Here is a 13,849-nt window from a genome sequence, read left to right as displayed (position 1 = left end):
CGAAAGCTCATGCTCAAATAAATTGGTTAGTCTCTAAGGTGCCACAAGTACTCCTTTACTTTTTATAGGTTTATTTGTGGATAGATCGATCTAGATAAGCAAAAATGCGCGTAGTACGGCCTGTGACAGTTTCACACCTCAGGGCACGTTAGATGACCGCCTGGTGTGCCGCAGGCCAGGCCGATGCTGCATCAGCTATGCCGTGCCCCTGTACCAGTACTGGGTAAGACACCCAGCTCCTATCAGTACCTGATTGTATGCTTCCTCTTTTTAGTTATAAACAACCCATACAAATCAACAAGAAAACCGGGCACAGACACCAGAGTTAAAACCCAATCTCTGTGTCGCAAACCCCTTTAGTTTCTCCTTGGGGTTAAGGGTCACCTGTATCTCGCCTGTGTCAGTCCACGGGTGTCAAGCGACAGGAGCGGGCGTCGCTCCTCAGCGTCTCAACAGAAGCGGCCGCCTGCCCGGGGAGAGCTGTCAGCTGGGACGTGTAGTTGACGGTCCCCTTTTACAGCGCACTGTTCTCCCCCGATAAGGGGCGCAGGGTACTACAGTTCCCAGCGAGCATCGCGCCGAGACGGGCTGATGAATGCCAAGGCTGTCAGGGAAACCGAACTAAGAAGTGAAAGTAAAGCTGCATCGGGCTGTTGCACGGTCGGGGCCAGGCGGCCAGCGGCGCAGTCATGGCAAGCGGCTCGCACTGGGTGTGTTTCTTTTTATCGCGTGCAGCAGAGGGGCTCCGGGCTGGCCCGGCAGGACTTCGGGCTCGAATTGAGGGTAGCGGGGCTCTGGACGCGGGGGGCTGCGTGATGCATTCGTACCGAGCGCCCCGCTGCACGGTTCGCAAGAGGCTGAACCCGCGGAACGGCCCGGCCGTTCTTATAGCGCGTGGAAAACATCGTGGGTCAAATTCGGCTCAGCCTGCCCTACAGTGCGCGTGACGCTGTTCTGGGGAAGAGAAATCTCAAAGGGGATTCACCCCGAGAAATCCCCCCACACCGTGCCAGGGCAGGAGCAGGGTTTGCCTCTCACGGGCCTGCCCCCCCAAAACTTGCTGTTCGTGGAGGAGCTGCAGGAGGTCAAGGCCATCCATGCAGAAACCGCATGCCTCGGTAGCCTGCACTGGCTCTGGCTGCCCCTAGCCCAGCTGCTGGGCCCTGCAGTTGCAATAGGGCCTCGGAGGGGGAGGGACTGTATTATTTTTCCTGGCTAATTCCCCCTTGTCCGTACCTGCCTCCGTAACCCAGCACAGGAACAATATTCATCTGTTTTATATGCCAAAACAGTAATTGTGTGGTTTGAATGGATAACAGCACATGAAATTGCTCCAGGCCCGGTTAAATAACAGTCATTCTCTAGTAAGTTCTTTGTAATTTAAGGAAACACATTGAAAATGTGTACTAACCAAAGTGCTGGCTAGCTATTATTCCTTAGCCAAAGTAAACGGTCATTGTGGGTTGTATTAAACCTTTTCGAAGTTAGTGGGTGTAAGAGCCCTCTTTCATTCAGGCTAAACGTAAAGAAGCCATTAAGTCCCTCTGTGTAACTAGGTGGCTAAAATAACCCAACACACAAGCACATGACAAAATTTGAGTTAAAGCTGAACTGTATAGCTCAGCGGGTTTCCCTGGGGGCTAGGGTTATCACCTGGCCGGTATTTGACAGGCCTGGCTGTTTAAAAAAAAAAAAAAAAAAAGATTTGCCAGAAAAATAATTAATTATGCCAGAGCTTTTTTTAATGTGGATCTAAAGATTTGCATTATCATCACAAAAATAAAAGGAGGACCTGTGGCACCTTAGATACTAACAAATTTATTAGAGCATAAGCTTTCGTGAGCTACAGTTCACTTCATCGGATGCATTTATTTTCCACTGAATGCATCTGATGAAGTGAGCTGTAGCTCACGAAAGCTTATGCTCAAATAAATTGGTTAGTCTCTAAGGTGCCACAAGTCCTCCTTTTCTTTTTGAGGATACAGACTAACACGGCTGCTACTCTGAAACCTATTATCATCACAGGACACTGGGATAAAAGTTTGTGTCCAACTAAAGAGGCTGCAGGGTTCCCACTTCCGCAGTTTAAATAACAGATCAAAACTGTTGAAAACACAGCAGCTGTCTGTCCACCAACATGCAAGCGCACCGCCTGTGTGTATGAGAAAGAGGGTTTGAGTCATTCAAGGGTGAGGAGACATGCAGTGTTGTCAGTCTTATCTAAATGTGTTCTCTTTAAATACTGTAAGTGGCTGTTGAAGGGGGGGGCAGGGTTGTGGAGTTGCCTTGTGTTTGGGGTTGCAGTGGGCTTGCCTTGGAGCTGAGGTGCCTTTTTTTTTTTTCTTCATTTCAAAGGTGGTAACCCTACTAGGGACGGGTACAGCAAACACCTGTCACAGGGGCTAGGACATTGACTGGTAGAACTGTGGGGGGGGAGAAGGGAGGGGGTATCTGTCATGAGAGAAACACAGAGAAGGCAGCAAGGGACCAGGTACAGCAGAACTGTTAGCACTATCCTGAGGGAAAAAAGCTAAGAAAGAGTGAGCTTTTGGGCCAAGTGCTGGCTGAAAGAGAGTTGGGACTGTGAGCAAAGAAATTGTCTTTTGCTGCTTGATTCCTGCTCTATTCAGAGAAACAGGGTTTGTACATGTTATTGTAAACAAACAGGATTGCATTAGAGATACCTGAATCCATCATCAATTTCTCCTTCTAGAAGAAACAAACTTCAGGGCCGCAACTTTGGTTAACCACTCCGATCAAAACCAGGTAACCCTATATATACTTCAGCCAGCCAGAAAGCAGCTTGTTCATACAATCAGTGTCAGTTTAAAACATGTATTTCTGTGCATGAGCTCTCTGGTTGACAAAAAGTGAAAGTCTGTTCTCAAGACGAGCAGAGTGCAATTTATTTATTTAGCGTTCACATAGCAAAGCAATAGCATTCTTAGTGGCCAAGTGGAGCTCTTGGAACACCACCACTAATTTGGCTAGCAGGCAGTCCTCAACAATGTGTATCATTGTTTGATCTGCACCGCAGCTTGGATTGTCTTGAAGACCCCAAAGCTGCTGATTGGCTGCACAAAGGCCTTGCCCATTCCAGAATCTGTTAAGAAGGACACACTGACGACTTGTCAGGTCAAAGACGGGCAGGCAAGCAGTAAGATGCAATAAGTAGAGTGCAACAAGCTAATGCTACAATAAACTGTTATTTTACTGTGTTAATATTCCATCAGCTAAATGACTAATGACTGCAATAGAATCCATTTGGAAGAATCCATGCATCTGTGTGCAGCACCATTGACTTACATGGGATCCCACTGGAACGTAGGAGTCTACACTTGTAGATCCAGTTGCAAAATCAAGGCTTAAATCTGTGTCTAACAGCGTAGCACCCGTCTCTCACAAGTGCCCCCTCTGCTTAGGTGTGTCTGTGGTCTTTAGATAGTCCCAGCCTGGTATCAGGGCACACCCCGAGGGCTTCCTCTCTGGAGGCAATGGCTTTGCCATCTTGGTCTGTTCAAACCCAAGCTTTCCAGTTGGGCTTCTTAGTCGTTCAGATCCCTTTTAGGGGGAGTTTACCACTGCCCAATTGTAGGCCAGTTCCCCAGTGGGGGGTGGAGAGGGACCCAGGCCTGCCCACTACTCTGGGTCCCAGCCCAAGGCCCCTAAGAATAGCAGTCATGCACAACCATGTCCCTTTAACTAACTGCCTTCAATTCGTGGACCACTTCCCCACAGCCCCAGCCACCACAAAAGCTTCACCCTTATCTCAGGGCTCATCTGTATTCAGGCCCAGCAGCCAACCAGGAGCTCTCTCTCATTCCCCTGGCCCCTGCTAGCACTGAGCTATACATAGTGCTGCAGTTCTCTTTGGCCAGCCAGGAGCTCCAGCAAAGAACTGTCTCTAGCTCTACAGCTCTTTTTTATATGTCCTTCCTGAGCCCTAATTGACTCTAGCGATACAGCTCCTTTTATATGGCCTTCCTCGGCCCTGATTGGCTGCTTCCTGCAGCCTTTTTGATTGGCTTCTTCCTCTGCAGCCACTCTAGGCTGCTTGGAGGACACCTCTTTTGCTCTTTTCCTGGGATGGGTGTGGCAGGACTCTGAGGCTGCAGCAGGGGTCCTCTGCGCCTAGTTTAGCCCATCACATTGTATCATTCAGATTATTTGATGAATATCACAGGATTAACAGTTTCAGTCTTGCAAATGCAAGTCTTAGCTTTCTCTTGACATTCAGGGCCAAATTCTTTGCTAGTATAAGTTGGCACAACTCCAGTGGAACTGCAGTAACTTATATCAGCAGTGAACCTGGCCTTTATTTTCCATTGATTCTTCTTCTGTAATTTGGCATTTATGTAAAAGCAAGATATTAGAATTTTGTGACACTATTCTTTTCTTTTCTTTTTCTTTTCTGTTCATGCAACCAGACAGCATTCTTTCGATGTACTGTTCCAACATGCATTACAAACAATGAGAGCATCTTTGTCTTGGATACCTTCTCAAAAAACATAAATGAATTAAAAGATGCAGCATCTATAATTGAAATAGCTTCTTACTTAAATATTGTCTTTTGAAATTAATTCCTGTATTGAAAAAATGTATAATATCAAAGTATTAATATTCTCTATGGCAGGGGACTCAAACTCAATTTACCTTAGGGCCAGTGCCAGTCCTCAAATCCTCCCAGCGGGCCAATAATGTCACTGAAGATGGTGTTCAGAAAAGAAAATGTCTATATTGTATTTTTTATTTCAAATTTCTTAGGAATAATAAAACTGTCATACAACTTTATACAATTTTTCGCCTGCCAGAGAGTTTTTAGTGCTTGTGAGACACCTGGTAATGCTTTAGTTCTGTCAGTTTGTTGATGTTTGGCCTTCGTGAGTGAGCAGTTGAAACCTTCAGGATTGCAGCAAGGTGTGCATCAGATAGTTGTGTGCGGTATTTTGGCTTGTTTATATTCATTGTGGAAAAAAGTGATGCTGCCTCCATGGCTGACTCTGCCCGGCAACTAGTGATGCTGCCTCCATGGCTGACTCTGCCCGGCAACTAATGATGCTGCCTCTATGGCTGACTCTGCCCAGCAACTAGTGATGATATCTCTGTCCCTCTCCCCCAGCCATGGGAGCTGTGGGGGGCGGTGCCTGCAGCAGACATTGCCCCAGCAGCATGACTGCATGTGTCTCTCCTCCACAGGCCGCAGTGGGGAGGTTCTTGGGCCGCAGATGGCCTGCGGGCTGGGACTTTGAGACCCCTGCTCTGTGGTATCTCATTATTATTCACTCATTTCACTTCTTCAGCTTATGATACAATGGGGTCTACATTTTTTTTCCAGTGAAAGTAACATTTTAAAATTGTGTAGCATAGAGATATAAACTAATGGGATTCATGTTTATGCCCCAGTATCAAAATTAAACATAGTCACCTCAGTCCTCCTCTTGGCAGCAGTATACCATTATAGAGGCACAAATTCAAAATCTATTGATGGTGTTGCTTTGAAGAAAAATAACACTACTATTTAACTCTTATATATCACTTTAAAAACATTATCAGATTAATTCATCCTCATATCTCCTTGTGAGGTAGATGATTCAGTATTGGTAGCTGCATGGTACAGATGGGGAACCGGCGGCCTAGATGTTAAGGACCCAAAGGCACAGAAGGGGTCAGTGTCAGACCTGGAACTTGGGAGTTATTTCCTCTCATTCTTATGGTCATACCACTAAACCACACTTTTTTGTGTGTGAGACCACATATCTGTCTGGTAACCTGGAGTGGCAGGTTCTTTTACGGATTCTTTATCGTAGAGAAGGAGCCAGTTACGGCTTCTTGACCCTCTTTTTGCCACAGTACTGGGCACAGGTTAGAGCAGCCTCAGGGCTGCTTCAGCATGCCAGCTGGCAAGGCCTCCTAAGGGACTGTCTGCCAGATGAGTGTTCTAGCCATGCCTCCTTCCCGCCTTCCCAATCCTGTGCCAGAGGCTATATAGAAGGTGCCAGTTCTGGCTGCTGTTTGCTTTCTGGGAACTCCCTCTAGCTCGGGAGTTGCCTGTCTCCAGTCCCATTGTGCTGTCTGAGAGTGGGGTAAAAATCTGCCCCACGATTTTATCAAGATAAACAAAAAACAAATTGGCTTATACTGAAGAAAATCACAATTTCATAAGTAAAACTTATAGCTCTTTAAATGTGAAGCCTGATCAAAATAGGGCTCATGTCTTCTCATATTAAAGCTTTCAGGGTGCACTGCTACGCTGTCATTGAATCTGGCTTCTGACTCCCTTTGGAAATAATAGACTGGTGGTCCACATAACTGTGAATCCATGTCAGTGAAAAATTATCATTCTGTGGCATGTGTTGCAGGCTTTATAACTGCTATGCTAGCCCTGGCTCTACCTTCTGCAGTGTAGATCCAGAAGAGAGCTTCTTACAGTAGTGTAAAGAATGTCAAGAAAAATTGACCTGGCTCACAGCCACTCAGAAATTATTGACACTTCATTCCTATAGATGGCTCCATGACGAAACACTAAATTATTTACTTCTCCTTAAATCAGTGAACTGTTACAAAGCCTCTCTCTCCTGAACAGTAAATAGTAGTTGTGACACTGAGCCAGAAAGGGTTAAGCAACTTGCAGGCTAAATGACCCAAATTCAACCTTTAGAGATATATTAGTATATAATGATTGTATTTTTTGGTGTGTTGACATATATATTGTTAGAGATTGACAGTGTACCCAAATGGTTCCTGTCTGATGCTGTATTCTGTTAATTCAGAGATCGAAAGGAGAAAACATTTAGATGAACTGTGAATGTAGTAGTATCATTTTCTTCATTTCTCTTTGAAGTTTGTAGTAAACTACCTATAAATGGCAGGAGATGGGCAGTTGCCTGATGCCAATCTGTGTAGCTAATTATTGGTGGTGCTTAGTAAATAGAAGGTTTTACTGCAAATCCACAATGCTTTATCCAAGGAATGCCTGCTATCAAGAGGCTGCCAGAGAACTATAAGAAGAACTCTAGGGCCCTGATCCTGTAACTCAGACCTGCTTAAGCTTTGTCATGGGAAGTTTGTTTTGCAAGACTGAGATCTCCAGTTCCAGTTTGGATCACCCTGATATTGGATGTTGGAATGTAACCTAAGGAACTTATTCTGAAAGAACTCTTAGCAGCTCTAAAGCTCACCATCTGTACTGTGAAAATGACCTAAGAATTTTATTCAGGTCTGTTTGTATAATGATCTTTTAACCAATACTTCTTTTTTCCCTAATAAATTTTAGTTTAGTTAATAAGAATTGGCTGTAAGCCTTTATTTGGGTAAGATCTGAATATTCATTGACCTGGTGAGTAATGTGTCTGGTACTTTGGGATTGGTAGAACTTTTTATATGATGAACAAGATTTTCAGTAATCCTTGTCATATTTGACTTGGCTGTCTGGGTAGGAGCTCAAGGCTGGATTGTTTAAGGGAACTGTATTTATGGCTTCTGGGTAACCAGTAAGGTGTTGTAGAAGCTATTTTGTTGATGGTTTGGTGAATCTAAGTATTAGAACTATCCACTAGTTTTGGGGATTGTCTGCCCCATTCTTTGTACTTTGCCCTGACTGAGCAATCTCAGGATGGCCCTCCTTGGACTCCGGTCACAGTAGTACTTTCCAACTCTATTCACACACTCAATGTTGGAATCAGAAAATAGAACAAAAGTAGTCTTATTAATATCACACCAAATTCTGCTCATTTTAGAAGCCATTTAAGTCTAAAAGTCTGCTTTTCACTTGCTCCGCTTTGGCATTTGAAGTTGATGTGATTTACACCACTAGTGTAAGAAGGCCTTAGGCCTGGTCTACACCTAAAACTTAGATTGACCGTGCTACATCTCTCAGGGCTGTGAAAAATATCATGCCCTGTGCAACAAAGTTAGGTTGACCAACCCTCCCATCTTGTAGAGGCAGCTAAGACAACAAAATTCTTCTGTTGACCTACCTACCATCTCTCTGAGAAGTGGATTATGTACGCTGTCGGAAAATTCCCTTCCTTTGAAGTAGGAAGCCTGTACAGTACAGCGCTACAGTGCACAGCTGCAGCACCGTAGCTGTGCTTCTGTAATGTAGACAAACCTTTAATGTAAAGGAAAATTAAGCCTGGAGTTCTTTGGTGAAATGTTCTATGAGGTCTATGGAGAGAATCAAAAGTTTATTCAGCATTCTTCCTGCTGCAGGAATGGAAGGAGGTGTATTATGGATCTCTGTACAGGAGGGATGGTGTGACAGAGTGGATATCAGAGAGATACTGGGAAATCTCTTCTGGGGAGGGAACAGCTAATGGCAGAAGTCATTGCACGTATAACTTGTATTTACAATGTGTCGTGTCTCTGTTCACAGGCCCTAGGACGAGCTGCCAACTCTAGGAAAACAGTTGTGGTCTCTGGTATTCCAGATGGCATTGTGAAAGATGATGTCATGGCTGACATATTGATGATTCATTTCCAAAAGACAAAGAATAGAGGTGGAGACGTGAAGGATGTAGTTTATCCAACAACAATAAAAGGAGTTGCATACATAATCTTTGAAGATCAAGAAGGTATTCATATTAACAAATAACGTAATTGTAACCAAGAAATAAGCGTATGTAATTTAGAACATTAAACTTAAAACACTACACATGAACGCCCTCATATTAATCCCAAATTTTAAGATTTCCTCTTGTTTATTAAGGGCAAAAATGTGAATAGGCTTCATGCAGTGTATTTGTGTCTTTTAAGACAAGTAAAAGAATAAATCTATAACCTGCATAGCAGATGAGATTTTTATAGTCAAGCCTTGGGGAATAAATCTCTGCCAATTAATGTTCTAAGGAGACAGGCTGCTCTCTCTCCTCTGAACAATTTTGAGAAATACATAAAATATCAGGCAAGAATACTGAGCAATGGGGAAATTGCTAGGGAAACCATCAAGAGAAACACACGTATGAAGTATTCCAACCATCAGACAGGAAATAAAACATTATCATCCTCTTGCAAACCAAAGTGAGTCTGAATTTTCTTCTCAGTTACAGAGAATGTTCTCCAGAAAGATGAACACAGACTAGAGGACAAGAGGTTGGGCAGGTATTATCCTCTGAAAATATCTCTCTATAGTGAACACGTAAGTGCTTCCATCATAGCGTCCTAATGGTGTGGTCATGCCTGTGGTGCACTTATTAATTGCTTTTATTTTACACGTATAGGTCTTCACCTGTGTCTCATCTGTTCTCGATTTGTCCATTTTTGGAGATAAATACATTTTGGAAGATCTGGTGCAGGAGCTTAAGAAGACTATCCCAGCCTTGAGCTTCAGTCCTTTGCAATCCAATGGACAAATTTCTGTTCAAGGGTCATTCCCAGCAATCAAGACACTAAAAGACAATTTGTTATTAAAAGCAAATTCCCTTTCAGGGAAGGGCAAGAGGGGAGAGAGAAAGCCAGATCAGAGACCTAACATCAGGATCCAGAAGTGTGGACTATTTGTAGAGCCAAATAATACTTTTGTCCATAATGTAAACAGGAAAGAACAAGTGGTTGTCCTTGACACAGATATATACTACTACATGAAACATTTTTTATACAAGGAAAGTCTGGCAAAATACAATGTTGTAAGTCATGGAGTCACAGATGGTGAGATCACCACAGTATATCTAGAAAATGCCAGAGCAAGTTCTGATTCTAGAGAATTAGAAAGGGCCAAAGAGGGAATTGAAGATTTGTCTGCAAAACTTCACTGCAGATTACGTAAAGAAAGATTCTCTCTTGATGGCAACACCAGACCTGAAAGGCAGAAATATAAACAGGCATGTGAAAGCATAAAATCCCGATTCCCCAAAGTTCTGGTTATTCCTTATGATACTCACATTGATGTGATAGGAAGTTCCTCTGAGACATATGAATTTACCCAAGAAGTGAATAGAACAGTAAAAAGCCACTTCCAAAAGAGATTCAGGAGGTAGAAGTCATTTAGGTGCTGTAGGTGATGCCTGCGAGCTAGGACTTCGTGAGAATGACATCTCTTACACCAAAGTACAGTCTCCCAAGGGCGTTGATAGAAGCCCTATTACTGGGGACCTTTTATAAAGGATTTTTTGCACTTCTGTAATTTCCAGCTGAGGATTTCAAAGCACTTTGCAAACTTCAATTAATTAGGGCCCAATCCTGCTCCCATTAGAGTTTTGCCATTGACTCCACACAGCACCCTACTAGTATTAGGAGCCTCATTTCACACACTGTGGCTCCTCTATCATTAAAAGAAAATGCAGGCCCTTCTATATCACAGGTGATACAGTCCTACAATATGTGCACAGGCACTTCTCAAAGCACAGGAATCATGGACACCAAGACAAAAGTCCCAAATACTAACTTAAATTTCAAACAAGTAGCAAATGTCCTCTTCATGCATCTGGTGAAATTAAAGTGCGTAGAAGTTAGTTTTCGTAGTGAATGGACCATCCCTGTTTTATGGTCTCTGTGCATCACAAACGAGTGCCTCTTGTGGCTGTATTAACATACACTCTTTTTATGCAAGTTTTTGTTTAATAAATCACTTAGTTTTACATGTAAAACATGTTTTGATAAACTTTTTTCTTTCTATATGCAGCAAATTTAAAGTAGCTTTATTTAACCAATGAAAAAAGCAAATGCTGTTTTTGTGCATGAATTGAATTCTAATTTCCATCCACATATATCTTGACAGAAATTATAAGTAAAAAATTAATCATAATCTAGTAAATAAAAACATGCACCAATCACTATTTTGTAACCAAAAAATGGTGCAAATTAGGAATCTGAATAAATTTATGTTAAGCTACATAGGCTCATTGACTCATAGACTTTAAGGCCAGAAAGTACCACCATGATCATCTAGTCTGACCTCTTGCACGTTGCAGGCCACAGAACCTCACCTACCCACTCCTGTAATAGACCCATAACCTCTGGCTGAGTTACTGAAGTCCTCAAATCATGATTTAAAGCCTTCAAGTTACAGAGAATCCACCATTTACAGTAGTTTAAACCTGTAAGGGACCTGTGCCTCATGCTGCAGAGGAAGATGAAAAATCCACACAATTCCTTAAATAACTGTGTAAAGATACAGTGTATCCTCCTGGTTAGCAGAAAGAAATAGCAAATTTAAAGTAAAGGCTCTTATTGCAAGTTGCAAGTAAACATATTTTAATGGTTTCCAACCAACAAGAATTAATCTTTCTTTAGAAAAATAACTAAGGTACAAATGCAAAAAAAAAAAAAAAGAGATTAAAATCACTTATTTAAATCAAGGTTTCCTTCTTGGTGGTTTAAATTGCTTTGCTTTAAATCAATCCACCTTACTTGAGGCAGAGAGTATATTGAGGGCGGGGAAGAAGGGATTTTTAAGTGTTTAAGGAATAAATAAGAGGCCATTCAGATACTATAAGGGATAAACCAAGTAGGTATTGATTATCAGAGAGGAACCTGGGGATACTGTATATTTGTTTGTGTTAGCAGGTAGCTACAGAGAACAGGAACATTGTTACCTGCCTTTGGTGTTCTCCTTGCAGGAGAAGCTCCTTGTGATAGAGACACACCCAGAAGGTGGAGCTTTTATACCTGGGAAGGGTGCATGAGCTCTGACCCCAGAAATGTAGTTTAGTAATTGGTAGTCATTTTGTAGAAACGTTTCCTGTTTTTTCAGTCAGCTAACCCAGCCTCCCACATTCAAAATGCATATTAGGCACAGATAAGTGATAATTGGCCTTATTTTCACAGGACTATTGAACTCTCACTGACATGCAGCTGCAGCTGCTCAGCATCTCTTACAATCAGACCAGTTATTTGAATATCTCTAAGTTTTGGAATGAAAGTGTTGGTCACTGCATTTAGACTCCTGGCTTTGCTTCTACTTACGCAGTTATTGACAATGCAGTGAAATGGACACTTCACTGGGCAGCACAGCATGGGGAAGAGGTGACCAGCCCTCTGTGGAGAAAGAAGTGGTTCGGGACTATTTAGAAAAGCTGGACGAGCACAAGTCCATGGGGCCAGATATGCTGCAACCGAGAGTGCTAAAGGAGTTGTGGATGTGATTGCAGAGCCATTAGCCATTATCTTTGAAGACTCATGGCGATCGGGGGAAGTCCCGGACGACTGGAAAAAGGCTAATGTAGTGCCCATCTTTAAAAAAGGGAAGGGGGAGGATCCTGGGAACTACAGGCCAGTCAGCCTCACCTCAGTCCCTGGAAAAATCATGGAGCAGGTCCTCAAGGAATCAATTCTGAAGCACTTAGAGGAGAGGAAAATGATCAGGAACAGTCAGCATGGATTCACCAATGGCAAGTCATGCCTGACTAATTGCCTTCTGTGACAAGATAACTGGCTCTGTGGATGAGGGAGAAGCAGTGGATGTGTTGTTCATTGACTTTAGCAAAGCTTTTGACACGGTCTCCCACAGTATTCTTGCGAGCAAGTTAAAGAAGTATGGGCTGGATGAATGGACTATAAGGTGGATAGAAAGTTGGCTAGATTGTCGGGCTCAACGGGTAGTGATCAATGGCTCCATGTCTAGTTGGCAACCGGTATCAAGTGGAGTGCCCCAAGGGTCGCAGATAACACTAAACTGGGAGGAGAGGTAGATACGCTGGAGGATAGGGATAGGATACAGAGGGACCTAGACAAATTAGAGGATTGGGCCAAAAGAAATCTGATGAGGTTCAACAAGGACAAGTGCAGAGTCTTGCACTTAGGACTGAAGAATTCCATGCACTGCTACAGACTAGGGACCGAATGGCTAGGCAGCAGTTCTGCGGAAAAGGACCTAGGGGTTACAGTGGACGAGAAGCTGGATATGAGTCAACAGTATGCCCTTGTTTCCAAGAAGGCCAATGGCATTTTGGGATGTATAAGTAGGGGCATTGCCAGCAGATCAAGGGACGTGATCGTTCCCCTCTATTTGACATTGGTGAGGCCTCATCTGGAGTACTGTGTCCAGTTTTGGGCTCCACACTACAAGAAGGATGTGGAAAAATTGGAAAGAGTCCAGCAGAGGGCAACAAAAATGATTAGGGGACTGGAACACATGACTTATGAGGAGAGGCTGAGGGAACTGGGATTGTTTAGTCTGCGGAAGAGAAGAATGAGGGGGGATTTGATAGCTGCTTTCAACTACCTGATAGGGGGTTCCAAAGAGATTGGAAGAGATCTAGACTGTTCTCAGTGGTAGCAGATGACAGAACAAGGAGTAATGGTCTCAAGTTGCAGTGGGGGAGGTTTAGGTTGGATATTAGGAAAAACTTTTTCACTAGGAGAGTGGTGAAACACTGGAATGCGTTACCTAGGGAGGTGGAGGAATCTCCTTCCTTAGAACTGTTTAAGGTCAGGCTTGACAAAGCCCTGGCTGGGATGATTTAGTTGGGGACTGGTCCTGCTTTGAGCAGGGGGTTGGACTGACCTCCTGAGGTCCCTTCCAACCCTGATAGTCTATGATTCTATGACACATATTTCCACAGCAAGTCATCACATTCAGCAGTGAATCCTGTGAACAAGAGAGGAGTAATAATTTCCTGTACAGATGTAAGCAACCTCAAAATTGTACTGAAAAGCAACCAATCACTCTAATAATTAATTACAGAAACTAGGGATGGAAAAGACCTTCATGTCATATTGTCTGTTATCCCCCCTGCCAGTGCCTGATTGTTTCTGGCTGTGTTTTACAGTTCAGTTTTAAATGTTTCAAATAGTGGTGTTTCTACCACATTGCCAAGGAAATAACTCCACGATCTAATAGAAAATTAGTTAATATTTTAACGTTTAGTTAAATATTTTCTGGGTCAAAGATCCTAGGAGCAGTAACTGCCTC

At 43.2% G+C, this 13,849-nt stretch overlaps 1 protein-coding gene across 2 annotated transcripts; it reads left to right on the top strand.

The window, feature by feature from the left end:
* Nucleotides 1-588: 588 nt before the first annotated feature.
* RBM43 (RNA binding motif protein 43) lies at nucleotides 589-10,611 on the top strand. Of its 2 annotated transcripts, XM_077830507.1 has the most exons (5): nucleotides 598-710; nucleotides 2,714-2,766; nucleotides 8,375-8,573; nucleotides 9,042-9,136; nucleotides 9,219-10,611. In XM_077830507.1, exons 3-5 carry the CDS (start codon nucleotides 8,453-8,455, stop codon nucleotides 9,972-9,974), a joined length of 972 nt encoding a protein of 323 aa, XP_077686633.1. In that variant the 5' UTR covers nucleotides 598-710; nucleotides 2,714-2,766; nucleotides 8,375-8,452; the 3' UTR covers nucleotides 9,975-10,611. The 2 variants fall into 2 exon arrangements, with proteins under 2 accessions (XP_077686632.1, XP_077686633.1); XM_077830506.1 differs by lacking the exon at nucleotides 2,714-2,766 and having other exon boundaries at nucleotides 589-710.
* Nucleotides 10,612-13,849: the final 3,238 nt, after the last annotated feature.

The sequence above is a fragment of the Eretmochelys imbricata genome, chromosome 11 (assembly GCF_965152235.1).
Source record: "Eretmochelys imbricata isolate rEreImb1 chromosome 11, rEreImb1.hap1, whole genome shotgun sequence".
Lineage (NCBI taxonomy): Eukaryota > Metazoa > Chordata > Testudines > Cheloniidae > Eretmochelys > Eretmochelys imbricata.
This window is presented reverse-complemented; position numbering and strand designations above follow the sequence as displayed.